Here is a 27,613-nt window from a genome sequence, read left to right on the forward strand (position 1 = left end):
ACATAGAAAAATAAAATCCTCTCACAGATAAAGTACATATAACATCAAATGTTATTTATAAAGTAAAAATAATATAAAATGAAAGAAACATTCCATATGTCCAAATTTCCTTCTAGATTAATACAGGTCTCTGTTATAAACTTACCCCTCCCAGCTCTTTGAGGTCCTTTCCTAATTTTTCAGAGATCACATTGGATGGGATATCGAGGTAAAACACCTTCCCAGTGAGTGGCTTATATTTAAGTTTCTCTGGTTTTCCTGTATCCTTTTTCACATTCTTGAGAGAAGATCTTATCTTTTCTGGTTTTGCTTGTGTTCCATCTGCTGGGAAAAAAAGAGGCAATTTAAACAGAACTTTTTTTTTTTTTTTTTTTTTAAGGAAGATTCCTAAGTTATGGCAATGGACACGGCAAGCTTCCACAGAGCAATACAATGCTGCTTGGGTTGGAAGTGACCTAAGAGATCATTTGGTTTCAATCCTCTACCATACACAGGGACACCTTCTATGAGACCAGTTGCTTGAAGCCCTATCCAGCCTGGACTTTAACAGGACTTTTAAAAAACAGCTATTATGTTAAACATGTCAAAACCCAAACATTAATAATACCACCTCATATGGCCCTTAAAAGCTTCTCCTTAAAATAATATGCTCTAATGAGCTTTTAATTTCAGTTACTATACAATACTATCAATTTTCTCACCAGTTTGGCAAGTATTTGCTACCAAGACAATGAGGGCTGCTAAAGGAAGTGAGCAGGCCTCTTCTAAACACAAAAAACCAACATGCAAAACAGTCCCTCTATAAAGTTTTCTTTCCATCCCTGAAACACTCTCAGATAGGAAAGGGAGCAGCAGAACTACCACTCTTGCTGCAAGATTCTCTGTTTATGAACACACTAAGTGGGACAGGAACAGCAGTCAGCTTTGTTAGAACCTAGAAGACAAAAAACCCTAGAGAAACAGGAAAATAGGGAGGCATAAGCTGGTGTAACTGATCTGTAAACGCAAAAAAAGGACGATAAGCAGGTGTGCAAGCAAAATTCTGTAGATGAGCAGGGCAGTTCAAAAATTAACACGTTAAACACTATTAACACTGGAGCATGCATTTAAAACTTCTCGGGGACGATGGAAAGTTCGGAGCGGCTTAGCAGGCCCGCAGTAACAATGAGGAGCCTCCCCCGCAGAGCGGCCGCGCTCTCACCCCGCGGGCCCAGCGAGCCTCGGGTGCTCCCGGCGCCAGCCAAGGCCTGCCCGGGGAGGGGGGGCGGCTCGCACGGCAGCGGCCCGGCCATTCCATAGACACCCCACGGCCTCCCTGCCCCGCGGTTATCTTACAAAAGAGAACGAGTCAGCGCCAAGGCCACGCTTTTCCGTTTAACTCCCCAAACCCCGACAAAGCCATAGCCGGGAAGGCCGCCCCGGCCCCAGCTGAACGGCCCCCGCTGGCGCTGGGAGAGGCCTGAGCCCCCCCGGCCGCCCCCAGACCCCGCCGCTTACGGGGACGAGCTGCTCTGTCGGCGGCCTCGGCAGCGCTCGGCTTCATCTTCCCGCGGAGTCACATCCTCCCCTGCCCCGCGGCCGCCGCCACCTGCGGGAGCAGCGCGGGCTGCCCGGACCCCCTCAGCGCCCTTCCCGCCTCCGCCGGGCCCGGAGCTGCCACCGCCAACGGCCGGGCCGGGGCGGAGCGAGGGGAGGGCGGAAGGAGGGAAGGGAAAGAAGGAGGCTCTGGGACAGGAGGTTGGCAGCCGTGAGTGGTGAGGCGGGACAGGAGCAGGAGCCCCTTCCCTCTTCGCCTCCTCTGAGGGGCGTTGTTGAAATCGCGGGGAGCTCTGCCTGCGGCGAGCGCGGCCCGGACGCTGCTCGTAAACGGGTATGTATGTGCGCTGCTCTGGGCAGTGGGCTTCTAAGTTAAAAATACACTAAGAAAGCCAGTTTCTTCCCCGCCCACACCCCTCTTTAATAGTTGCTAGCACCTGAGAGATAAGTCTTATTTTATGCAGGTTCAGCTTTCTTATCTTTCACTTGAAACTTGGTGAAAACGACATGACATTATGTTCCTGTAGAGCAGATAAAAAGCTTAGATCAGTATCAGCTAATAAAGCTAGGGCTACACTTATGCACAACGTATATTTTGGAAGATATGTCTTTATTTGGGGATTTTGTATTGTGAAATACTTTTTTTTATTACTATTCTCTTCTGCCCTGGCTAGTTGCAGATACTGTGAGTACTTTCCTAAATTGTTGCGACCGTGACTTTGCGGCCATACAGCAGGATTTAAGGAATTAATATTTGATAGTAGCATTAATGCTAGTTAGTCGCTGTTTCTTACATGAATAGCTTGCCAGAGTATATAGTCATGACCAGCAGGCTGAGAGTGCTGGCTCAACCAGGAGACCTTTCTGGATTTTCTCACAGGAGTGACGGGAGCAAGAGAAGGGCTGGATGAATTACTCTGCAGTGCTACAGTTTATGGGCCGTAGACTGGGAATCTGTGTGGATTATTGACATGTTCCTAAACACTTCGTTGCAGCAAAAGGTAATAAGTGTTAAAAATTTAATGTGTTTTACAAGAACATATAAATGTTGGAGTTCATGTAAGAAGGATTTTAAAAAATTTATTGTCTTTAGAAAACTTACTTAAAAAGCAGGGCTTAAATATTCTAATCTCAGAAATTCTTGAGATGCTTTTATACAGGTAGAAAACTAATACTGCTGCCTATGCATAGCACATTAATGAAAATTTATGATATTTTTTCCCTTGATTTTTTTTTCTGCAAGTTTTGAGCGTAGTCTTGCAATATGTTTTTCTGTTCCTTAACAGGTTTTTCTTCTCCAGAGATACAGCCATGGCTGAAATGAGTGACAGCAACTTAGAAAAACCAACCATTATTCAGCAAGTAATGGCCTCTTGTTGTGGAGCTATAATTACATCATTACTTGGTAAGGCAAACTATCAAGCTTGCCACAGAGAGAATCTTTACAAGTGATTACTCTTCAGTTTGACTCATCGTGATGTCTGCATATTTCCACTAATATGTTCAGCAAGGATGTTTTTGGATAGTTTTTTTGTGTGTGTTTTAAAAAGTGTGGTTAGTTGAAATCTTCTTTATCCCTAGTAATCTTTAACCATTTCTGAAACTATGAATAATGTTTAACAACCTTTAATTTTTATTTCTTTTTTTTCTCTTGGTGTAGTTATTAATTGCTTTCTGTCTAGAAGAAACAAAATTATAATTATAAATTATAATAAAAATTAATTTCCATCCTTCCTTCTGCTTAAAAATATATACTAAATAAAATATATTTTATTTATTTTATATTACAAGACACAAATCCTTCATGTTACCACTTCAGCAGTAAGAATTTATGCTGCTGTGATATCTTACATTGTCAAAGCCTTTTCTTGTTGGTTTTTGTTTGGTTTTGTTTTTTTTCTCCAAACATTGCTTTTAATAATAGCTTTTTATTGCTCTTTTAAACTGCTGTGTAGCTGGTGGAATTAGTTCTCTGCTTCATGTTCAGTCATCTCATTGAGGACCTCCTTCCCCGGGCAAACCTAAGGAGTCATTGTTTGCTTAGATTCAGTGCTTCCTGTCTCTTGACATTCCCCCAGCTCATTAGCTCAGACTCTGTATTCCTGTTACTTTTAGTCTGAAGAAAGCATTCACTTCTGACTTTTAATGTGGATTAAGCTACAGACAAACATGCAATTTTCTAAGCACGATTTCTCCCCCCACAAATTTCCAAATGTTTACAAAATACTATCGTACCGGGAACCTTTCAAATTCATTTTTGTTCTGTCTTTATACCACCTGTCCTGTGACGTTAGGTAAAGTACCAAGCAAAGCTACATCAGAGCTGTGGAATTCCCAAGGTGGATTTCAATTGTGGGTACATACACACAATTCTAGTACAGTGTAAGGTGCTGGTATTCGAGAGAGATACAGGAGAGGTATAGGAGACCAACTCCATCCTGAAGTGCCTCCTGGTGACAAGCAAAAATATCTGTGAGTGGCTAAAATGCTACTGGATGGACAACTTTTAAGCAACTTGGTGAGCTGCAGCAGTAACATTGAGATCCCTACATTCAGATACTGAAATGTGAGCCAAGTATCCACCACCTGTTAGTGAACTGAGAGGCATCAATGGAGAGCTAAGGTGTAACTCCACTGCCTGTGCACAGGAATGTTTCAGTGAGATGTGTGCTGGTGTGTTTGACTTAGACTTTAGCGGTCACTTGGTAAGTAAGGTTGGAGGTCCTGTGTCATTTTTGTCGACTGTGTGTAGGTATTTTGGATACCTTAGAGACTCAGATGGCACTGGCTGCTTGTATGCAGGCAACGGAATTGAGCCCTCAGTCAAGATAAGAAGAATCTGGTTCAGCTGCCCAGCCACTGTGGAGTTCAGCATGTCTAGGCCTGTAAAAATTGTAAGGGCTGGAGTGGAAGCAATGAAATGTTCACTAAACCTTCATTTATTTATCAACAGCCTCAGTCTTCTAAATATTGTCTACATGCAGAAAAAAAGAAAAGTACTTCATGAGTTTAACATTTTTCTTTTGAATGTTGCTGTTACGGTCAGTTTATCGAAAAAGAATAAATGAAGAATGCTGTGTTATTTTACATGCTGGAGTCCAAAATCTGATCTCATATGCCTTGTGGTATGCTACTTATAAAAGTTTAGCAGCACAGCATAAGGTAATAAGTTTTAGCAATTTCAGACAAGATGACACAAGATGAGCTTTGTGTATCTCTAACATTTGATGCCTGTGCAACTGTTAGTACATTAAAAAATATGTATTTGGTTGCTTGCAAACTATACAGAATTTATAGTTCTCCTTTGCCTCTGTCTGATAACACCTCCTTTTCCTCTACCTGGTAACATTGTAAAACTCTTTTTTTCCTCTGGCAAAAAAAAAAAAAAAAGTTAGAAGTTAATGATAAGGCATCTATACACTTCTGCATTTTCAGGCCGTGCAGGGTGTTTCTAAATGACTTCTGTTTCATTTTAGTATCTCCTCTTGATGTTATCAAAACTCGGCTGCAAGCCCAAAGCAATCCATTCCCTAAAGGTAAACAATACCTAGTGTGACTGGGGACACAGTTTGCTTTTTGCTGGTGTATTTAGCAGATAGTTGTCATAATGCTTTGCTCAGGTGCTTAATGTTTGTGTCTGTTTCACAACAGTGAGTTTGTTTCTGCAGTATAAGAGGGTGGGAAAAAAGCAACACATATACTGGTAAACACATATATTGGTAAAGAAAGAATGTGCCAGTGAACAGTGGAGATACCTAAGATTTTAAACAGCCCTTTTTTCCCGTCTTTCTTAATATTTTCATTACGGCAGAAGGTACAACTAATAATGAGTGGAGTTGAAAAATAAAAAACTATTAATAAATAAGTAAATATTATATCAGAAGGCTTATGTGGTCAGGATGCTATATCAAAGTTTATCTTCTCCAGAATCTAGAGATTTTGAAATACAGAAGTTACTTGCCAACTGGGTTTTGAATACATGAAGACATTGTGCTCTCAAAAATGTGGTTTTGGTTCCTACTGTTTACTTGTATGTGATAAATGAAATTTAAAAGGCAAAGATGACTAGTGTTGCATGTTGAATGTTGAGGTGAATATTTGTAGTCGCACTTGCTGTAAATTAGGAAAAATACTTGTACCTTCTATCCTGATTTTTAGTAAATTCTAAAGCCAGAAATCTGAAAATGTGAGGCTCAAAGTATGTTTTTGTAATGGCAATACTATTTTATCAAACAGTTTCTAAGTACATGAGGCAGGAGAAATAAAAAACCAAGTAGAGAGGATGATCTAGTCCAGCCTAAGATATAATAATGATACAGTCCAGCCGAAGATATAATACTTCCACTTGTAATGTGGATGCTTCGGCTATTTAATAAAAATCCTGAAGTCTGAAACACATTCACAGTTAGATACAATAGTGACATTCAGGTCTTCTGCTGCTTTTCGCCTTCAGCAGATGGTAGTATAACATAAATGTGTCCTGGAGCCTTATGGAGGCAGTTCCATTTAGTTTGGCACTCTGGGGAGTACATTTGTGCCCTCTTTCCTTCTACCTAATTTGTTGTTACTGACTGAGATTATTTTTTCCCTCTGTGTCTAACCAGAGATAAATCTGTATTGCTGTGATATCCAATTTGAAATTGCTGCTGTGTAAGAATGATCTTGTGAGCATTAACTCTATTCTTATACACCATTTTATTAGGAAAATGTTTTGTATACTCTAGTGGCCTTATGGACCATATATGTGTTTGTGAAAATGGGGACAGCAAAGCCTGGTATAAAAAACCTGGGAATTTCAAAGGGACGTTGGTAAGAACATTTTACATGTATATAAACCCATAAATCTTTAAGCAGCATACTGTAAAGTTATTTGGGGTTTTTTGGGTTCTTCTGGAATCTGTTATTATTCTAGAGGATCTTCCTGTGGTTACACTGTGTAATTTATATGGTGATTAGCGATACCTTCTTCTTTCTGTAATAAAATATGTATTCCTTCCTTAAGATGAACAAGGATGCTCAAATTTCCTCACAGATTACTGGCTCTATGATTTTATTTTCCCCACTTGAGCTGTATTGCCAATAGTTGCTGATTGCAGGTAATGATTGTCTGTTACCTGCTCTCACTCTTCCGTGTCCCAGTATGCTCCTGAGCTGAAGTAACAATGCAGATAGTGTTTTAAAGTTAATTTCATGAGTCAAGTTCTCTATCCATTGAAATTTGTAGGACTAGTATGTTCCCAGATACTTGAAACAGACTTACTGTCAGACGCTGTCCTGCTGGCTCATTAATCAAGATTTTGTGTGGCTCTGCCATTAAATTAAACCAGAATTAAATTTCTGAAAATGAGATGTTAGTGCAAAAGGTGTCTCAGCAGTTCTACAGTGGAGGTTTTTTTTAATTATTAACTTCACAAGTGTGATATTTTTTTCAATTAACTTTACTATATAATTTTAGAAAGTCAGTTTTCTACTTGACATGAATTTATGCTCATTTTTGCTGGAAGAATTACTATAATATCATTGATCTCTTTTTTTATTAAAATGGGTCCACTCTTTTAGCTATACCTTCCTGTTTTGTAAATTTGTTGAAGCTGGATTATAAGCATTTTAACTAACTAGTATAGAAGTTGGGAGTTCTTTTGTCTAACCACAGTAGGACTTTTTAGGGATTCATTCCAAGTTCTATTTTTACTAGGCAGGTTTGTTTTAATAAATTATGTCTTTGTTTTCCCCATTCAATTTTTTTTATCTCAGTGGATTAATTCATCAAGTCTCCTGTAAAGACTTTTCTTCCTGTAAGTCCTTTTTGTGGTCTGTCAGACTCTCTATATTTTGAGGCCCTGTGATAATGTGTGGTCTTAAGCATATTCTAATCCATCAAATCTCAACCTTTTCCCCGAAAAGTTTAAGAAAATCAAGTATCCTAATATTAGAGAGTTTATCTTTTTAATGGTGCTTTCAGGCCATCTGGGAATATATTGGACAGCTGTAATAGTAGTTGCAAGCTTCCAAGTATAGAGTATAGTGTATATACATTTCATGTATGTTGTCACTTTTTTGTCAGAGAAAGCAAGTACTGAAGAGTCATTGAGAATTAATTGGTATTTCATGCCTAGAATCTTTGTTATGTATTGGAAAAATATTTTAGTTGTTATTTTGGGGAAGTTTCCACAAGTTGCATCAGTGCCATATTAGTTCTGAAAATAACTTCTTCACAGGGCTGTCAGTCACTGATAAACACTTACTACTTTGGTCTTTTAAAGGTGGAAGAAAATTCTTAATTTCAATCACACAAATTATTCTGTTCAGCTCAGTGGAACTATTTGCATGATTAAATATGATAGCTAGTGTAAGCTATTTTACAATGATAAGCCATTTTAGAAACATACTTTTAAAGATATTAATTTTGTGTTCTGCCAGCTGAAATATATTACTGACTACAAAAGTTTGCAGCTAATTGTTTCTCTTTGCTGGTTATACTTTTAGGATGCATTTGTGAAAATTATTCGAATAGAGGGAATTAAGTCACTGTGGAGTGGGCTTCCCCCAACATTGTAAGTTGAATGTTCTGTTTTTGGTAACATGAGTTATTGTTAAAAAACCTGTTTAATTATTTAGATAAATTATTATGTATATTTTTAAGTTATTTTCAAAATTCAGTCAATTCTGAAGTTACGGAGCAATCAGTTCAATCAGAAACATCTAGGGACAGTATAATTTTTGCCAGATCTCCAGATTTTTCTGATATTTTCTCAGTAATTAAGCTGGAACATTAGAATTCTCACTGTGCCTTTTAGAGGTGGTATCATAATTGTTCCTTTGACAATGGAAAGTGACCACTAGAGAATGACAGTTTTTGACAAATACTTACTGGTCTATCTTGTTACTATTGACTTTCCATCAGCAGCACAGCTGTTTCCAGATGCTCTGGTGTTGCACCTCATTACCCTCATTTAATTCTTGTAACCATCATCTTTATTTCAAAGGACTTTGTTGGGGTTTTTATCTTATCTCACTTTGCAGTGGAAAACAGACAATTCGTTTTTTCTCTACATATTATTCATGTTAACCTGGTACAGATAGAAATTAAGACCTCTATAATTATGTCGTCCTCCATAAACCAAGAAAGTAATCAAATCTAAGATTTATGTTGCATCTTGTAAGTCATGAAGTGTGGCATAGAAGGAAAGCAGTGGTTCACGTATTTTTGGTTTGCAGACAGTGCTCAGTGTATAGACACAAGAAAGAAAAGCATGGTGGAGCTCAGCCTAGTTATTTATCCTGCAGTATGCAGCAATTTAGAAATATAAACCTTTAGGACCTGACTGAACTGTTTAAATCAATACAGTTTTTTATTCAACTTGTGTTCTGAACTCCAGCAGAAAACTAGCCTCCTGATTGGAGAGAGGTATGCAGTTTTTAAGGGATTTAAACTATAGCTTGTTAGTTTTCCAAGCATAACAGTCCGCAGTGTTTTTTAATAATGGTGGTGCTTGCTACATTGGTGCAGACATGACACCAAAATGTAATTGCCATTTTATAGTAAGATATGGTGCTTTATCCCTACACTGAATGATTATTAGATCTAGCTGTTGCTATTATACTCTGTACAGTGCTGGAATGGAAAAAGCTTGTATTTATGAATACCACATTGTCTCTCAAGTAGTGAGAATCATAACTGTTGATTAAGATCAATATTCTCCAATTGTTAAATAAATAAAAATTTATTGTTAGTTGCATTTCTGTAATGTTTTGTTTGATTTCTTTGTATTCAGATCTTTCACTTCCATTTCTTTATCAAAATAGTTCTGAAGCTGATGTGAAATAAATTTTGGCTAGGATAATTCACCATCATTTTACTTATAGTTTTCCCTAATGAAGTGAAAACCTGGGAAATCTGTGGATTGAAACTCTGAACTAGGGGCAGTGAATCAAAGCCACAGGATTTATGCTTTTTTTCTTCATTCATAACTCACAGCTGGAAATTTAACTTTTTTTTTAATGTATGTAAAATATCCATATGTGACAGTTACCTTTAATCTCCTGCTTTCCTTGTATTAATTTATCTCTTATATTTTAGAATAATGGCAGTTCCTAACACAATAATCTATTTTACACTCTATGACCAACTGCATGAAGCTTTGAAATACAGACTGGAAAAGGATGATGGATACATTCCAGTTCTTGCAGGTTCCTTAAGCAGATGTAAGTTGTCACCTGTTTAAAGAGAAAACTAAAATACAATACCTGTATGCTGTTTTCTTGGGTTTGTTTTGTTGATTTTTAAATAAAGTAAGTTATCTCTTTCTTTAAATGAGGGATAGGAAGGAATACTGTAATTACCCAGTACTTCTTGGGCAACAAAACTCTCTAACTCGGAATAAAGTGATTTTTTTTTTGCTGTTACACTCTTACTACATTTGTAATTTGGTCAAAATTTTATATTTGTATTTCTAGACTTCTACCAAGTACAGTTTAAGTCTGTTATGTCATGAATCTAGCAATAAACATCATTGTTTTCTATAAAGGCAGCTACACAGGTATTTATAAGGAAAATGAGAATTGGACTTCTTTTAGAATTGGACTGGTTTTACTGTGGACTGAATTTGCTCTTATATTTTCTTACTAACCTTTTCCTCATCCATTTTTGTAGAAGTAACAGAGATCATATATTTTAGGGCTTTCTTAGAAGAGTCTGATGATGTAGTTCCGTATTGTACTTGTGACAACCATGGGGACATTGGAAGACTGGTTGAAAAAGTATTGCTGCTCAGTGGTGGTGTGGCAAATTGCTCTTATTAGGATGTTTCAGATTTTAAATGCACATGTTAAACCTTATCCCAGCAACAGAAGAAAAATTCTTGGATCTAGTAAAATTGTTAATGTCTATTACATGTGTGATGGGAGCTTGTTATTGATTGAATCATGACTCACTGACCATTGTGCAAGCTGAAAGAGAGTCACTTTATCAGATACAGATTGCCTGCTAATTATTCTTGAGAGTTTAAAATAAGAATGACAGGGGTGCTTAGAAATCAATAAAACCCAATCTCTAGCAACTATTTTTGTCCTTAACACAAAAAAAACCTTAAACCCCAAGCTCACTTTCTTCAAGTTACACTTTGAAATGGCAATTATTGAAAATTAATGTTTAGAAGTACTTGAAATTTGCAGCCTGTTTATGTATTTAATCTGAAAACGAGGATTCTTAACATATTACATTGATTACAAGAGGCCAGTATTGAAAAAAAACATAAACCGGAAAGTGTAGGTACTGTGAATAGGTGCGGTGCTCTTATTGGGAAGGAAACTCATTTTGGAAAGGAAAACAGAAAAAGGAAAATCAGAGAGTTGAAAAGAATCAAATATATAAGCAAGGTGTGATGTGACTTCACTATTAAATGCTGATTTGAAAAAAAGTGTTTTCCTCATTTGCAGTCAGTTCTATCACTGTGGTGAGTCCCCTGGAGCTGATCAGAACTAGAATGCAGCATCGCAGGTTGTCCTACAAGCAGCTGTACCTGTGTGTCAGCACTAAAGTGGCTGCTGATGGGTGGTTTTCACTGTGGAAAGGCTGGAGTTCTACTGTCCTGAGAGATATACCTTTCTCAGGTAGGGTTTATTTTCCATGCAGGCTTTTTGTTATGTCAGAAGATATGTTTTTGCGTAACTATTTTAGTCTATTTCTGTGCTTTTCTGTAATTTTAATATTTAGGTTTAGGAATTACTGAGATTGATTCGTTCTCTTTTGAGTGCTTTTATTTATAAATTTGCTGAGGACTTGATTTTTTTCCCCCCATTTTGAACCTGATAGGGCTCATTGTTACATTCCCTTTCTCTATTCTTAGCCTGTTACTTCTCATCTTTAGCTTACACAATGACTGTTTTGAAGTCTTTGAGTAGGAAATTTTCTTTGTGATAGATATAGTGGCTATTTTCTGATAAATATGCTGTATGTAAGTGTCCTGTAACTTAATTTTGAAAACGTACAGAGAGTGACACAGTAATGTCTTCAGGATTTTTTTGAATCAAGATTAATTAGTTTCTATAACTGCTTCTGAAATCATGAAGGTAGAGCACCACTCATAAGCAAAGCTCCAATGCTGAAAGCCTAGAAGAAAAAAAGTCTGATTCAGAGCATAACTAGTCCTGGGGCTCTCCTTAAGATAGAGGGGACAGATGTTACAGGGGAGACTGCTAATGGACCTGTTAATGCCAGTGGTAAAAGCCCCCGTCTCTTTGAGGCCTGCTTTTGTCAGAGCACTTGTGGATCAGACATCAGTTGTCTTCAAAGCTGTTTCTGGCATTTGGGTAGTAGCAGGAATAACACCTTCGAAAGCCATATGTTACCCCAGAAAAATTCTTCTAACCTGTTTTTGAAGTCAGAGAACCCTTGAAATATTTGACCAGCTGTCTTTGTTCTCCTAGTTCACTCTTAAGATAGTTTGACATTTAATTTCATTTGTGTTTCCAAGCAATCTAGTGGACCAGTTGTTGGCTTGGACTGTTATGGGATTTGAGCACACCTGGATGTGTACCTGGAGTATATTTTTAATTGGTTTAATTTGGTAAACCAAAACAAGACATGATAAGTGGGGGGTGGTTATGATATTTAGTTAAAAACTGCAGTTGTCAATTCAGGGAGTAAACTGAATTATTTAAGCTGTATTCTTTTCAAAATGTATAATACTCATGTTTTCTTTCACTTAGCTATTGGGAGGTGATTGGAAATCATGGTTGGAATGTATTTCCTTTTTAAGGATCCGGTTCCTTGATAGGGCTTAATTTAGCCTTCTCTGGTAGGGAAGGCTTCTGAACCTACAACTCTCAAATTCTTCATCTAATCCCTGTTGTCTGACTTCAGGTAGAAACTCTTGTTCTCTTACTGATTTTCGTCTGTAGCAGTGTGGCTGGAACTTCCTTCCCTCTGCTGCTTTTAACAGAGCACTGTGAGGGAGTGCACAAGGAAGAGAGCACTAGGGTGATGTGTGTGTTCTTTTCAGGCCTTTTCAGATTCTTGTGTCCATGCCTGCTGTTCCTCCACTATCGAAAACATGCTCGTTTACTGTAAGTCAGTCTTGACACTGCTCTGGCATTCACTTCACAGCCAGTGGGCACTTGTCTGTTCCCAGTAATTCATGGGTATCATGGGATGCTGGAAAGGCAGAGGCACAAGTTAACAGGCAGCTACTGCCTTATAACTTGACAACTACTGTTGAAGAGCCAAAAGTGAGCAGGCAAGTAGATCCATGAGTAAAGGAAAATGTATTTTAAAAAACTTAAATGCCACAAAACTCTGATTATATAAAGGTAAGGGTGTTAATTGCTGCCTAATGTCTCTCTCAAAAGTGTTTTCTGATAATTTTTTTTCTTATAAATACTCTTTATCTGTTATGATGAGCTCCCTTAGTACATTCAATCTTTGCTGCAGGCAGCTCAAGTTAGCTATCTCAAGAATTAAAATCAGTGTAACAATTTGTATTGAAAAAGCCACAGCTCTGTGAAAACAGTCAAGCAGTACAGCATGACTTAAATAGCACAGGGTAATTAGAATCCCACTGTATTCAAGCCCAAGTGTTCATGATATGCTTCAAGCACGTTCCTTGGGATGCCAGCTGGACTGAATAAAACTTGAGCTGTGAATCTTTATAAATACAAAAACTGGGTTAACAATAATACTTGAGTCATTCTTTAAGTAGTGTGGCAGACAATGTAAATATAAAAGTTATTCAGGGAAATGAGTCCTGTAAGCACTTAAGCAAAGTTTTGGACTTAGTTAATTTATATGAAATTAGGGTTTTGTACATTTCAGTAGTGGGTTTTCCTCAAACCCTGAGAATGCCTTCTGAGATACTACCTACTTTTGCTTTTGCAAAATGTTTGAGGCCAGGCACATGTTCTGGCAGTCTTCACAGCAAGAAAATACTTAGATATTTTTCTACTGGCACAGCTTTCAGAGGTCAGTGCTAAACAAGGCACAGTTACCTTTCAGGATGTGCAGCCATCATTTGAAGCATTAACTTGACCAGCTGCCATCAGGATTTACTCTGTAATTGAACCTGGTAGCATATAGCTTGGAGTTTTAGTTAGAAAGAAGAAAGAGTGTAGTTTAATTCAGCAGACAGTCACAGAAACAGATGTTGTTCCTAAAAGTTGTTTGCCAGACTTGTCTTCGACAGTCTTCACAAAGGCATTCTCTTAGTAATTCCATGGAGCAAATTGTACTTTTTGGTTCTCTCAGGATTAAATTTTACACTCTGACCCTCAGAAAAGTATGAAGCAGTCCTGAGCAACCTTTCATTTTGCATGAAACACATTTTTATAGAATTAGTGAGATTGATGAAACGTGAAATATGCCTGAAAACATAGTGAATAATAAGCCTATACTTTAACTTACGTTAAATTGAATGAGAGTTTTGTAGTGCTTGGCTTAGATTGTATTAAGATAGGGTTTACTTGCGGTAATGACAATGATTAGGCTAATTTGTGTTATATGAAGAAATTTGGGATATGGAGATAAGGGGAACAGGGCAATCTGTCCATGGGTTAGCACAGAGGACACTTACTATGCTTTCAAGTTTTGTTTCTTTTGGCTTCTGTTGCCACAGTAGAATTCTTACATCTGTACTTGATGAAAGAATTTTTATATTTGACATAAAAATCTGTTGTAATGCAAGTTTATTTTTTTGTAATCATAGCGATGTACTGGTATAATTATGAACGTTTCAAGAAGATGATGTGCAACAAAGTTGGTGCACATGAACCTACATTTTTTATTGCTTTTACTTCAGGAGCAGCATCTGGCTCTGTAAGTTTATAATTTCATTTCTAGTACTACTCATTATTATCAGTAATAAACTATTTAAAAGAGGTATGATTTTCGGTGATTCTCTCAGAAATGTATGTTTTGGGGTACGTGTACTTTAAAGAGTGGCCTGGCATTCAAACTGATTAGATAAATCAATTAGTGTTCTGACATACAGGACTAAATACTATCATGTCTTTGGAATATGGAATCTGGATTTCAGTTGTGTGCACTTTAATTTAAAAATTCAAATTAAATTTTGTTTGTGCACTAACATTAAAATTGTTTTCTTTTCCTGATAGATTTCAGCTGTCATAACTCAGCCATTTGATGTAGTGAAAACACATAAACAGACTGCACTTTGGGAGAGTGAGACCTTAGAAAGTAAGTTGCTGATAAGAATAAAAAAACCTATAAGGTTTGGAAAAATTAGTGTTTCTGAAAACTTACTGTTGGGGTATATAGACTTTTGGTAGGAACTTTTTGTCTCTTAAGTTTATCTAAAAATTCTATCACTCAGGCCTTTTTTCTCCTCCAAATTGTAATATCTTGTGAGATACTTTTTATGTCCTAGGACAATACAATATTTCATTAATGGCATGGAAGAGGGAAGAGGTGTGAGTTCAGTACAATTAACTTAAAAAGATGGTATAAAATTGAAACAAATAAATTCAAAAGTGTTCCATTTAGGCAGACCAATTGCAAATTTAAGATGTCCCTGCTTTTTGCAGGGAGGTTGGACCAGATGACCTTTAAAGGTTCCGTCCAACCCAATCATATTGTATGACTGAAGTAAGTTATATTTAAATAGGCAAAAATTAACCTCTTATAAAACATTCAGGTGAACAGTGATCTATTGAAAAAGACTTTACAATAACGTGATAAAATGTTTGCACATTCACTACCACTTGCTCCTTCATAACAATATTCTTTTGATAAATATTAGCCTGGAGAAAGAAAGTGCTGTGCTCAGGTTGTGTATTTTTTACCTTCTTTTCACGTGATTTCAAAAGAATTATTTTTGAGGGCATATTAGTGAATGTCGTAACATCTTTAAAAGATGAAAGGGGAAGTTTCTATTTTGTTCCTTCAGTAGAGCACTGCTGTGCTTTATATGAGTTTGAGTTGTATATAAAAATTTCTTTTCCATTGCTTGAGACCTGCACCAGTGAGGGACTTTGACTAACTTAAACAAATGTTAGATCGTGACTTTAGGATTACAGACCATTAAAAGGGCTGAGCACTCATTTCCGCTTAGAAACTAAGTGCTCACTTTTTGGTATGAGGTTTTATTCTCTCAGGTAAATTATTTTTTTCTAGTGTAATTCTTGCAAAAAACACATCAATGTTTCATTGCAGAACAGAAAAATATCAAAAAAGCTTTAATTATAAATATTTATTGTGATTCAGTCTTTTTCTTTTGCTGATGAATGTAAGAATTCATTGCTAACACCACTTTGAAACACGTGTGGTTGCCATATATTTATTAGGTTGATATAAACCAGATTAATATAAATTCAAAATTTCATTATGGTTATCTTCAATTTGTACCAGTTGAATTCTTTCCAAATCCAGTTACTCTTAGAGTTGGACACTGACTATGCATCTACATATTGTCTCTCTGTGGCTGCAAAAATATTTTGCAGTTTCTAAATGCTGTGGGATGTTCCTGATGAATGTATTCTATGACACTGCTTTAACTTTCATCTAGAAAAAAAATTTCTTGGCCACTTTCATTTTTCAAATCAAAGAAAACAGTACATGAAATAGCACAGAAAATTTCCTTTGTTTAAAATAATTGCATATGTCTGGAATGCAGATTGCTTCTGGATGCTGCTGCTGTTAGCTTGCTTGTGGTAAGTGATTTAGCTCTACAAGGGACTTCAATCCACATCTCTTAGAGCTATACTTTCTTAAACATAAATTTAGGGGAGATTTGATTTTTGTAAACTTAGATGTAATGTGTAGTGTCCTAGCTTAATTATTATGTTCAATCTATTATTCATTTTTATGATATCAATTCTCAAAACTTACTTTTGGATTCAGTTTAGCAGAAAAGCAAGTTCTTATTTAAAAGTCTGAATTGTGATAATCTTTTAGCTGCATATGTGAAGTGTCATGGAGAGGGAATGGCTCATTTGAAAGCTAGTTGACTTTTTTCACTGGATTTGTATTCTTGCAAGGAATATTGTATCTGTTCATATATCTTACTCCAGGTGTTTCTACAAGTTTTTCCATTTCATGCTGTTTTAACTTGTGTATTTGCATACTGTATGGATTTAATATCCTGTATAAATAAGATGGATAAAACTAACAGAAAAGGAAGTAAACCTAACAATTGCATCTGTGACTCTCTCTGATTTAAAAAAATATTCTTGTGTGGCAGTGTATGGATTCCATGATTCACTGTTGTCTTGTACTATATTAAGTTCCACAGAGGGAATCTACATCAACCTGGGCAGTTATGAGGAAAATTGTCGCTAGCAATGGGATTACTGGATTATTTGCTGGTAAATCGTTTCATATCTCTAAAAAAAAAAATCGGACTAGAGAGTTTCTTAATCATTACCAAGTGATTACAGGTGTTAACATGCATAAATTGTATAATATTTCCCCTTCCGTGAACATTGTCAGTTATGGAATAGTTTGCATATATAAAGCAACAGACATGCATATATCCAGAGAGAATTTTGGTAATCTCTTAACAAGTTACTAAGATATAGCTGTTCAAGATGGATACAATTTATTTTAAGCAGAGGGGCTGGGCTTGACAAATATGTCTGTATTGGCAATGAAATGTGGTGCTAAAAGATTCAGTTCAGAAAGTATTTTTTTTTTCAAATTTAAAAAAAATACTGATTTCTTAAGCTTTTATTGATTTCTTAGGTTTTTCAGAAAGAATTGGTGCAAAGAAAAATTAATGGATTGTAGGTTTGGAACCAACAGGATAGAGGTTTTTCTAGGCTGAGAAAGTTTCTTACATGCAGTTTTCAGTCCAGTGCTAAAAATCTCAAAGCAGACATTACTGTTGTGGCATCTGTATTTAGGAATAGCCATCCTAACTTTTGTTCTTCATCTCCTAGTTGTTTCTGTACTCAACTGTTTTGGCTCTTTCTGTCTCAGAAACAGAGTTTAGGCTTCAGGGGTATTTTTTTGTCTCACTTCTTAGTCTTTCAAGAAGATGCATTATTGGGAACCCAAAAAGTCTGAAAATGGAATAGGTATTTTGAAGAATTTATAGAATAAAATACTATTATTGGCTTGTGGAATACTAGGCTCAGGATAGATTCCATCTATCCTAAATGATTCTTCGATACTGTCCTACGATGCATTCAGTTGAAGTCCAACTTCAACACAGTTTTTTACAGAGAACTGGAAGATTTGACAATTATATTAGTCTTTATTTGTTTGCTAGATGGGAGTAATTATGTTGAATACTGTATAATATTTAGGACATTCAAGGTCATGCAACAACCATTCCCCAAAAATTTTTTTCCTCTAAATATTCTGGCAAACTAGAAGCTTTATTTAAGATATTTGTTAAATTTTTATGTTTAAACAGAGGGAGAAATGCAGTCTTGATGATATACTGAGTTAATAAGTTAATAACTAACGAGTTAATAGTTAAATTTTCCTTGTATTTTCTTTCATCACTACTCCTCTGAGTGCACCCATCTTACATGACTTTCTTACTCTCACTGATCCTATCAAGGTTCTGCATAGTTCACTTTGTAGCTGGTACTGTTTTAGTTTCTCTGAGCCATTCAGTAAGACGTGATCAGGTCACTGTGAACACCCCATTTAGCTGTGTAATTCCTTGATGTATTTTATTTTTCTTCTTGCAGGGACTGTCCTAAAGACTGCCTTTTAGTAGTTTTGATAGCTGTGACAAAGATAATTTTTTAGCACTGGAATATGTGCTGATCAGCATAGATGTATCCCTGACCATCCTAAGATATCTTTGCCATTTAAACACTGCATATTTAAAGAACAGAAAATAAACCCTCAGGAATACTTTTCGATGTGTTTTACAAATCCTGGCAACTGTGAGAACTGCCTAATGACCTAATTCTTGGTACTAACTCAAACCCCCTAGCAACAAAGATTGTTGTCCTGAGAGGTCCAGCATGAAATGTTATTCCTCCTTATTATGGCTCAATTGTGTCAGGACTTCCTGTCATCAAGGAGTGATCATGGAGACTCCTGAGACCTCACGAGGCTTAAGAGTCTTTTCCATTGAATAACCAAGTTGCTCTGGCCAGAACAGAGGTTCTTTGTGAGCTGACAAGCAAGGAAGATGACATAAAAGATGAAAAAAAGTGACATTCAGCATTGGAACAGAAGTCCCTCGCTGTTACCTCATCCTGAAAATGAGGATTTCTTTCAGTTCTTAAGATCTTTCAGGGAATGTTGCACTTCTGTAATGAGCAGAAAGGTCTGACTCCTCTCTGAGGTAGTTGCCAGTCATTTCGGTAATTCACAGTGGATTTAGCCAGATGACTGAATATTCTTTTGGAGAAGATAGTGGATTTTTTTTTTTTCACGGATGTGTATATGTTTGGCAGTAGCTGTGAGGGATCCTGCTAGATTTCTCTCAGAGGTTGCTCTGTTGGCATGCTCTCAGTTGGCATGCTTTGTCAGGAAGAAAAAAATTTGGTTTCCCAGAAACTGGAGTTCTTACATTCTCATCCATTGTGTCCTACGTAGCCATAGAAGGCAACTTGTGTTTCTAGTTGCCAATCTGGTGATTAAAACAGAAGATACTGTGATAGTTTAACTATACACTGCTCTCTCCACCCTAAGTTCCTCTCTGCAGCTACCAGATACTTTTTGTGGCATATGCACAGAAATTTCTCCAGAACTAAACTGAATCTCTCTGTTCTCTGGGAGACCTTTGGGGTGCACTGCAGTGGGCCCAACTAGAGCTAAGGGCAGCCTGCAAGGTGGAGCTGGAACAAGCATTGCCATCCTAATGGGAAGGTTTTGTTGGCTGTAAAGCTTAGCATCCCTCAGGAATTCAGGTTTTAGAAAATTTGCCTTTATGTAAGAACTTTATTGAAATAAAATTTATCAAGTCCTCACTTCTTAAAGATTTCTGTACAATTTTTAGATCATTCTATATTGTATCTACTGTCCCTCAAGAAATATAATATTGTAGCTCTGTACCAAAGCCGAGCCTTAGACCAGACTTCTGTGCAGAGCAGTAACACACTCAGACTACAGCTGTTAATGTCTCTTACCTGGAGCTACAACTTCACTGTAACAAATGCTGCAGGACTGGTGCCACAGCCCAGGGGCTCAGCAACTTCAGACCATGGGACTGGCACTGAGAAACCCGCTGTCCTGAGGGCTGGGGGGGTCCATCTCTCAGAGAAGGGCAAGACTATCTTTGGCCATAGGCTTGTTCATCTGGTGAGGAGGGCTTTAAACTAAAGTTGCCAGGGGAGGGGAACCTCAGTCCATCTCATTCTCACCAGTGTGATGCCAGCACCTGCAAGAAACACCCAGAGCCTGGAAAGGGATCACAGGTCAGCAGGTGAGCACCTGATGACTGGAATGTTGAAAGGGAAGGATATAGACCCTTTAGGAAGAACAGGCAGGGGAGATGAGGAGGGATATCACTCCCTGTATCAATGGCCAGCTGAAGTGTAGGGAGCTCTGCTTGAGGATAGACCAAGAGCTGACGAAGAGCTTTTGGGTCAGGATTAAAGGGAGAATAGAGACAGGTGACATTATAGTGGAGGTCTGCTACAGACCACCCAACCAGGAAGACTGAGCAGTCTTGCATTCACAGACCCTGCTCCACATGGGGGTCTCCAACCAGATATTTGCTGGAGGGACAACACAGCAAGGTATAAGCAATCCAGGAGGTTCCTGGAATGTGTTGATGAAAGTGTCCTCTAAGTGATAGAGGAACAAGCAAGGAGAGGTGCTATGCTAGACCTTCTTTTCACAAACAAAGAGGGGCTGGTGGGGAATGTGAATCTCAAGAGCAGCTTTGGCTGCAGTGACTGTGTAATGGAGTTTAAAATCCTCAGGACAATGAGAAGGGTGCTCAGCAAGCTCAATACCTGGGACTTCAGAACGGCAGACTTTGGCCTCTCCAGGGATCTGCTTTGTAGAGTACCATGGGGTAAAGCCCTGGAGGGAAGAGAGGCCCAAGAGATCTGGTTTATATTCTAGAATCACCTCTTCCACACTCAGGAATGATGTATCCCAACAGAGAGGAAGTAAAATGAAAACTCCAGGAGGCCTGTATAGAGGAATAAGGAGTTCCTGGACAAAATCAAAAACAAAAAGGAAGCCTATAGAGGGTAGAAGCAAGGACAGGTAACCTGTCCTAAAGAAACTGTCCAAGCAGCCAGGGAAAGAAGGCTAAAGCCCTGGTTGAATTAAGTCTGCCAGGAACATCAAGGGCAACAGGATCTGCATATTTTAAAGTACTGATGCCAGCAGAATGCAAGACATCACAAAGTATCAGTATTATTAGCCAATGTGGGTAGAATTTAGTTAATAGATTAGGATACCTACATATAGGTCTTGACACATGAGTAGCAGAGTTTGGAAATGTTCTTGTGATCAGCCAATAGTTTAGTTTGTTGTCCACATGTAGCTAAGGTGACTGGGGCAGTCTGTCTGGCCTCTTGCTGCTGTTCCTAAGCAACTCAGATTTCCCACCCATGTCTCATCTGCACTAGCTCCCCACAGATGTCCTTCTGTTTCAAGTGCAAGTAGATGGCTGGCTGTGTGGACAAGTGGATTCAGCCTTATTTTCCTATTCTAGGTAAACTTAACACTTTCTAAACTTCACTGACCAGATCATAGTTGACTGTAATGAGACACATTTAACACTTAAATTCTATCATTATACATTGGAACAGGATTCTTCCATTTTAGTAGAGGTGTTGTAGATTTTAAGAGATAGGGGCAAGGGAACCAGGTTTTTACTTAAGAATAGGCTTAAAGGGCTGAGCCACAAACCTATACCAGAGGGTACAGCCTCTTTGAGGTTGAGCCCTTTCCTCCCTGACTTTATCCATTTCAGGATTTAGAGCTTCATTCTTTTATCACACCTGAGAGGTCATAAGCCTCTGCCTGTCCCACATGAGCAGCAAGTTTGCACTGGCTTTTAGGGGTGGGCACAGAACCTGTCCTTGGGCCACCTCATCTGTGCTGGAGCACAGGAGCCCTGCAGGTCCAGGTGTTCCCCCTCCATGGAGAGTCAGAAGGGGCAGAGACGGGGAAGAGACATGGCAGACTCAAGGCAGGATGGCATAGGTGAGCGCACAAGGTTGTTACTCTGGCAATACCTACAGCCAGTACATTTAGCATTTTGAGGAACACAGACACATACAATCCCAGTTCTACACTGATATAGGATGGTATCAGTATATCGTGACCAGTAAATTGTACTGCAGCACTTGGTCTGAAAACAAATAAATGATAGTGAATACCTTCCTTTCTCTTCTGGGCAGGTGTTATTCCACGGCTATGTAAAGTTGCTCCTGCTTGTGCCATAATGATCAGCACATACGAATATGGAAAATCTTTCTTTTCTCATTTAAATGAAAAAATGAATCAGCGTCCTTAATTCTCCTTCATCCAACTGTATGAAGTCAAAGCATATGGTGAAAGTTGTGCCAAATTATTATCTGTGAAGATGTTTTCTAGAATTCCCAGCGAATTTCTACCATTACATTTGGTAACTAAATATAACTTCATTTTTAACTGTTTCATGAAGGATAAATTAACTTTTTTTATTAAGACTAAGAAAATACACATCACCCTTAAACTACCATTGAAGATTTTGTGCCTTCTCTTGCAGCTGAAGAGGAAAAAGAAAGGAAGGAGGAGAAAAAAATATAATCGAGCCTGGATAGAGCAATGAAGAATAACGACTGCCACCGTGTTAAATTTTTAGTCTGATGAAACAGTTTTGTTGGATATTTAAAATTATTGTTTTAAAACATTTTGGGCTTCCAGTTGTATGATATATTTATTTCTCAATAAGGAGGTTGATACAGAATGAATTCAATAAATGCTTATTTATTCTTGCTGCTTGATACATGCTTCATTCTGAGCATGTTTGTTATTTGTGTAAGTGCACATTATAAAACAGCTTCTCTTCGTGTTTATTTTAAATGAAAAATTCCCTACGTCAAAGTGGAAAAAACACTCATGCTCATTAGAAACCAAGAGAGCATGGTGAATACAGTGATAGGGAATGCAGTGGCTTTTGTTTAAGGCAATACTCTTAAAAATTTAAAGCACATCCAGGCATTGAAGACAATGGCCTGTACAGGTGCTCTGGAGGAACACTCCCTCACCTGTTTTTGGGAGGTGGAAGTTGTCACAACACTCCTGGGCAGGGCCAAGCCACACAGTTTGTATGGGAGGACCTGTCTTGGAAGGGCGGGTGTGCTGGCACAGACAGGTGGTTCCACACCTGTTTGACTCAGCTGTGGGTCTCTCTGAAGGAAAGAGCGTATTTAGTTTGCTGCTGTCGAAGCAGTCCCTGTCTGCCACATTGTGCTGCACACTCCTGGTATGAGCAGCTGCAGCTCCTCACTTGCCTGTAGGCACTTCAGTTACTGAATCAGAGCTTCCTCTGTATGACTTTTTTTAAATTATTTTTTAACTACCTTCACACTACCTCCCTTTTTTCATGCATTGTCAATGAAGGGGTTGGATTTTACTTTTTTGGGTATTCTAACAAAAAATTGTGTTGATGCTAAAGCAACTCAGTATTCAGGTCATTAAGACACTGACATTTGGGTGTGCTTTACCCAAGAAATGGACTTCAGTCCTATCCTACTAAGATACCCCAGCATGTGTTTGCTCTTGGTGAAAATTCATTACACGTTGAAAAATTCTGCAGTTGCAAAGACATTAGGTACCATGTTACAGCATATGGTGCAGGCAAGAGGTGCTGCCAGAGGAAATAACACTCTTCTCCCACTGTGACTTTTGAACGTAAATTGACAAAATAAGGCCTAAGAGAAAATAATAACAGATTTTGGATGACACTGAATGACTTCCAGCAACAAAACCAGACTCTCCCCCTTTTGCAAGAAAAGAATTTGCTATAAGCTCAGTAATACTGTAATTTACTGAATGGTCTTATTTTATCCTGAGTGATTAAAACGAAGACAAAACCTTGTAACTTGTGATGATACAAAATGTTTAATTTACATGCAACATTTATGGAACATCAAGGCAACAAAACATACAGTTTTGGCATTTTAATTTTTTTTTAAATGATTAATGTTTAGAACTGAGAAAGACGCACATAACTGATTTCCCATGCACAAACCCTAAAAATTCAGTGATGTCTGACCACATAAAAGACTTCAGCTGAATGACACATGAATTTCACATTAGTAGCTCCAAGAAAAGAGCCATCAGTGAACATGACTGAAGATCATGATTATAGCCCCCTCCAAAATACTGATGTAGAGTGAGAAGTGTTTAACAGCAAACAAGACCTGTTAAATCACTGTACCTTGATGTAGAATGTTAACTTGTGGAATCCAGATTCCCCCATTTTATTTGTAGTAAAAATGCATCTCTAGTTTACAAATTCATGCTTAATAATGTTACTCAACTGTCATGAAAGAACATGTGGTTAATGTGATAGCAAAAAAACTTTATATGAAGTAATGGGTATTCTGACAGTGCATGAAAGGATTTAACGGTCAGTTTATTACAGAGAAATTAATTGGGTGGGCAGCTTGAAAGACAAGATCTGGTGGATTTTGCTAAAATGCTTTAAAATTCTGCATTAAAACAGCATCAGTAGTTGTGTACCCTGCCCTGGATGCAGTGACCTCTAGCAGCATGGACTAGAGAGTTGAGGATATGTATTTCGAACCTCCTCCAGCTAAATCTAACAGTGCCATGAGTTCCAGAGGTGCAGAGCCTCATAATTTACAAAGGTTACATTCCCTGTAGTTTCAGTAAAGGTAAGAATGAATCCTGTTTCTTTCAAGCTCATCCTATGATAACCAGTTTATAGCAGTAGTGCCAAGGTACCGTCACAAGAGGCAAATCAACTAAAACTGTACAGAAGGTAGTGACATACTGTAAACACCTAAGAGTAAGCAGTAATTAAAAATCTGTCCTGTATTGCAGCTACTCATGTAAACAATTTATGAAACTTCTTTGGCACAAAAAAGCATTTTCCCTAGCGCTTATAAATACAACATACTTACATGCATTTAACTTTTGTTTAAAAAGTTACTAATCATAGTGATAAGCATTACCTTGATTAGCAAAATTCATAGATAAGATCATATCTTACAAAGAATTAAGAATACAGTTTGCAATTCAAAAATTAGGTTGCAAACTTTGAAACTGTAGGGTGATCTGGAAAGTTAGTTACATTTAAAAAATGTCTCTTTTTTTACTATCAGTAATTTAAATCAATGGCAAGTAATTTCAGAAAACTGACTTGAGAAGTTCTACTGTATTATCTTTCCAAGAAAAATACCTATTGTACTACTACAGGGTTGAGAAAAGTCTTTAACATGGAAATACAGTCATTACATTGTCTTTGTTTCCTCTTTTTCACTCTCCTTGGGATCTTGCCAATAAACACAGAATCCAAACTTCCCAAGGTGCTAACCCCACCATCCTTGGTCTCCATCTTTCCAGCAAGAAATTTCTCATATAACGTTAGATTATCTGTAACTCAGGTAAATCAAAAGCATTTAGTGAGTTTCCTCACCATTTGAAAATTGTAAGTATGCTTGATTTATATGATCAAGTTACATCTGTTATTCACATGCAACCTCAAGAGTTTTTTCAAGAGTGTTTCAGTGTGATTCTTCAGTGAGATTTGGACATCTAAGTGCCATGATACTAACAGGAATGCAAAACCTAACACTGAGTCAATTTGAGAAAAGCTGTTGATAGCTTAAATATGCTATTTGAGGTCCTACACAATATACACAGATGAAAAAGCTGGAATTTTAGGTAAAGTATTTATTTGCCTATAAAGACTGGCATTAATGATTCCCTGTCTATTCTGCAAGAGTTGATACATATTTAAAGCACTGCAGAAAAGTACAGTGGCTAAAGCAGGGCCAGGCCAGTGCAAGGAGAAACAAAGCTGATGACAATTTAGTAGGGGACTGATTTCCGACTTTCATTTTAAAAATCATTCATAAGCATCGGATTTTACATTCTGTACCTGACCAAGAGCTTTAAATAAATCCAGATTAAAATAGAAAATCCGAAAAGTCCTCCAGGAGAAAAAAAAGGTGAATCAAAATGGACAAAGTTTGTAAATTACAGAGGTAACCAGGAAAAGAAAAAATAAAGCAGCATATTTTTTAACTCAGAACTAGCAGTCTTCATTGCAAGTCATTTTATGGAACATAAACCAAATGCGTACAGCACAAAGCTCTTCCTTCTTATGTGTATCTCAAGATGGTGTTAAGCCTGGACTTGTCATCTCTGTTGTGGGACTTGCAAGGTATTCACTTGATTTCAGACTTGTGAGAGACTTGTAGCTTGCTACTGATGTAAGGGAACCACAAAGACCAAGCAAGGATGGAGTGTCTTCCTTCCCTGTTAAGAAAAACAAGAACTAAGCTAATAATTTTTACAGCACAAGATAAGAGAAAATAAAGAGAGAGCAGAAGAGGCAGTTTCATCTACACTATTATGAGTTACACAGTCCTGCTTCAGCACAGGCATGCTTCATAAGTGCCATTGGGAAGACATGTAATTTATGCCACACCTTCCGTGTCCTGGTGGTACAGAGATCCCCACCTTGCACTACAGGCTGGGCTGTAGTCAGTCTCCTGCAGAGGCAGATCGAGACTCCACAGTGAAGTGCAGTTACTAATTCCAGCAGCAGTTCATTGTATATAAATTGTCCACTGTGTGTAAATGGAAGGCCATTGTATATAAAGCCCGTTGTGTATAAATGCAAGTGACATTACTAATACAATGTCAGTACCAAAGATCTAATTTTAAATCCCCCAGAGAGGAGCAGAATTAACTGGAATCTGGATCTGTTTCTATCAAAATAAGCCCGTTCTGTTTTTTAAACCTTAGTAATTTGAAATGCATTAGGTTCCAACCACTGGAAAAAGCCACACAGTGCAGGAGTAGGAGTGCAAACATCTACCCCGTCATCTACAGCTGACAGCTAACATGAAACATGCCCATATGAAAGTGCACTGGACAATTTCTCTGTTTATTTTTTGTCTTCCCTTCTCAGAATACCTGTTCAACTTATTTTGTGCCAACTCTGCTAATAAATTACATTACAAAGAATTTGATCTAAGTATTTCATCCTACTGGCTCACCTATAGAATAGGAAAATCACCCTAAACTAGAAATTAAAATGACTTCAAAAAGTCACAGGCAAAAGATTTTATTGATAGGCCGGCCTACCCAAATTTCTTCAAATCACACCTATAAAGTAGCATTTCTTAAAATGGCATCACATGTTCATGACGGAAAAGGTTTGTTCTCATGAGAAGGATAAGAAGTAAGAAAAAACCCCAAAAACCCCAAACAATGCCCTGGGCAATAATTCATTATGAAAAAAAAAATAAAGTGGCATGTAGTTCTCTTTCATCACTATGGTTCTTATCAGCAGTTTCCAGTAGATTGTAGGTCTCACCTCTACTGAGCTTTTTTCAAGTGACTTTCCTAAAGAATGAACTAGATTAGCTCTTTTCAAAGGTGTTCACTTTTAGAAAAATCTTTATTACCATAAAAACTACCTTATAAAGACTACATTCAGAAGGAAGACACAAAATACACAGAGCAGTGCAACATCATTTGGGCACAGCCCTCCATTTCAACTACTGTGAAGAGAAAAATCTGACTACTTGAGTGGGCTTAAGAGTAGTGTGAAAATTTAGTACTTCTAATCATTTAGTTAAAAATGCCATATCGAGAGTTGGACCAAAGATACCATAGCAGGATCACTGTGTCTTACCAAACTACATTAAAACTTAAGTGCTAATGAACCTCACTGATTTAGAAACTAGATGGTATACTACCTTTAGACAGTGCTGAAATCAAAACCTAAACTACTATTACCACTGGTTTTGTCACATTTTAATTTTCAAAAGATGTGACAAAGCATAGCTTCAAACAACATTACAAAAAACCAGTTGAAAGTAGATCTGCACAAGAACTCTTTATAATAGCCATGTTTATTCTGTTTCACTTTCTCTAACTTGAATTAAATTAGATTTTAAGACTGCTGACAGTGGTTTTAAAAAAATTCTACATTTTTCATCCTTGATA

At 37.6% G+C, this 27,613-nt stretch overlaps 3 protein-coding genes across 14 annotated transcripts in view; 1 reads left to right on the forward strand and 2 right to left on the reverse strand.

The window, feature by feature from the left end:
• The window catches only part of DBF4 (DBF4 zinc finger), a 15,147-nt gene extending 13,500 nt beyond the window's left edge, over positions 1-1,647 (reverse strand). For 2 of the 4 annotated variants that reach the window (XM_027898736.1, XM_027898735.1), the window contains exons 1-3: positions 1,498-1,603; positions 702-951; positions 146-324 (exon numbers count right to left, since the gene is read on the reverse strand). In XM_027898736.1, the coding sequence (XP_027754537.1) occupies positions 146-324; positions 702-819 (297 nt within the window). In that variant the 5' untranslated portion in view covers positions 820-951; positions 1,498-1,603. Of the gene's footprint in view, positions 1-145; positions 325-701; positions 952-1,497 lie in introns of all 4 variants that reach the window. The other 2 variants (XM_027898739.1, XM_027898737.1) reach the window with 2 other exon arrangements.
• On the forward strand, positions 902-23,351 carry SLC25A40 (solute carrier family 25 member 40). Of its 9 annotated transcripts, none has more exons than XM_027898742.1 (13): positions 1,836-1,870; positions 2,417-2,537; positions 2,820-2,941; positions 5,013-5,072; positions 6,239-6,345; positions 8,023-8,090; positions 9,617-9,741; positions 10,975-11,148; positions 14,235-14,344; positions 14,644-14,725; positions 16,771-16,851; positions 21,817-22,043; positions 22,167-23,351. In XM_027898742.1, exons 3-12 carry the CDS (start codon positions 2,848-2,850, stop codon positions 21,930-21,932), a joined length of 1,017 nt encoding a protein of 338 aa, XP_027754543.1. In that variant the 5' UTR covers positions 1,836-1,870; positions 2,417-2,537; positions 2,820-2,847; the 3' UTR covers positions 21,933-22,043; positions 22,167-23,351. The 9 variants fall into 9 exon arrangements, with proteins under 9 accessions (XP_027754546.1, XP_027754545.1, XP_027754543.1 ...); XM_027898741.1 differs by having other exon boundaries at positions 2,823-2,941; XM_027898743.1 differs by having other exon boundaries at positions 2,838-2,941.
• Positions 23,352-24,746: 1,395 nt separating this feature from the next.
• The window catches only part of RUNDC3B (RUN domain containing 3B), a 50,919-nt gene continuing 48,052 nt past the window's right edge, over positions 24,747-27,613 (reverse strand). Inside the window, exon 11 of the mRNA XM_027898740.1 lies at positions 24,747-25,912. Coding sequence (XP_027754541.1) covers positions 25,767-25,912 — 146 coding nt within the window. The 3' untranslated portion in view covers positions 24,747-25,766. The remainder of the gene's footprint in view (positions 25,913-27,613) is intronic.

The sequence above is a fragment of the Empidonax traillii genome, unplaced genomic scaffold, assembly GCF_003031625.1.
Source record: "Empidonax traillii isolate 1590-97213 ecotype Southwest subspecies unplaced genomic scaffold, ASM303162v1 scaffold619:size634076, whole genome shotgun sequence".
Taxonomy (NCBI): Eukaryota; Metazoa; Chordata; class Aves; order Passeriformes; family Tyrannidae; genus Empidonax; species Empidonax traillii.

Coding starts and splice junctions, on each gene's coding strand:
- SLC25A40 (XM_027898745.1), top strand. CDS start 2,848: ATGGCTGAAATGAGTGACAGCAACTTAGAAAAACCAACCATTATTCAG. Junction 2,942..5,012: donor TATAATTACATCATTACTTG/GTAAGGCAAACT, acceptor GTTTCATTTTAG/TATCTCCTCTTGATGTTATC. Junction 14,726..16,770: donor GGAGAGTGAGACCTTAGAAA/GTAAGTTGCTGA, acceptor TACTATATTAAG/TTCCACAGAGGGAATCTACA.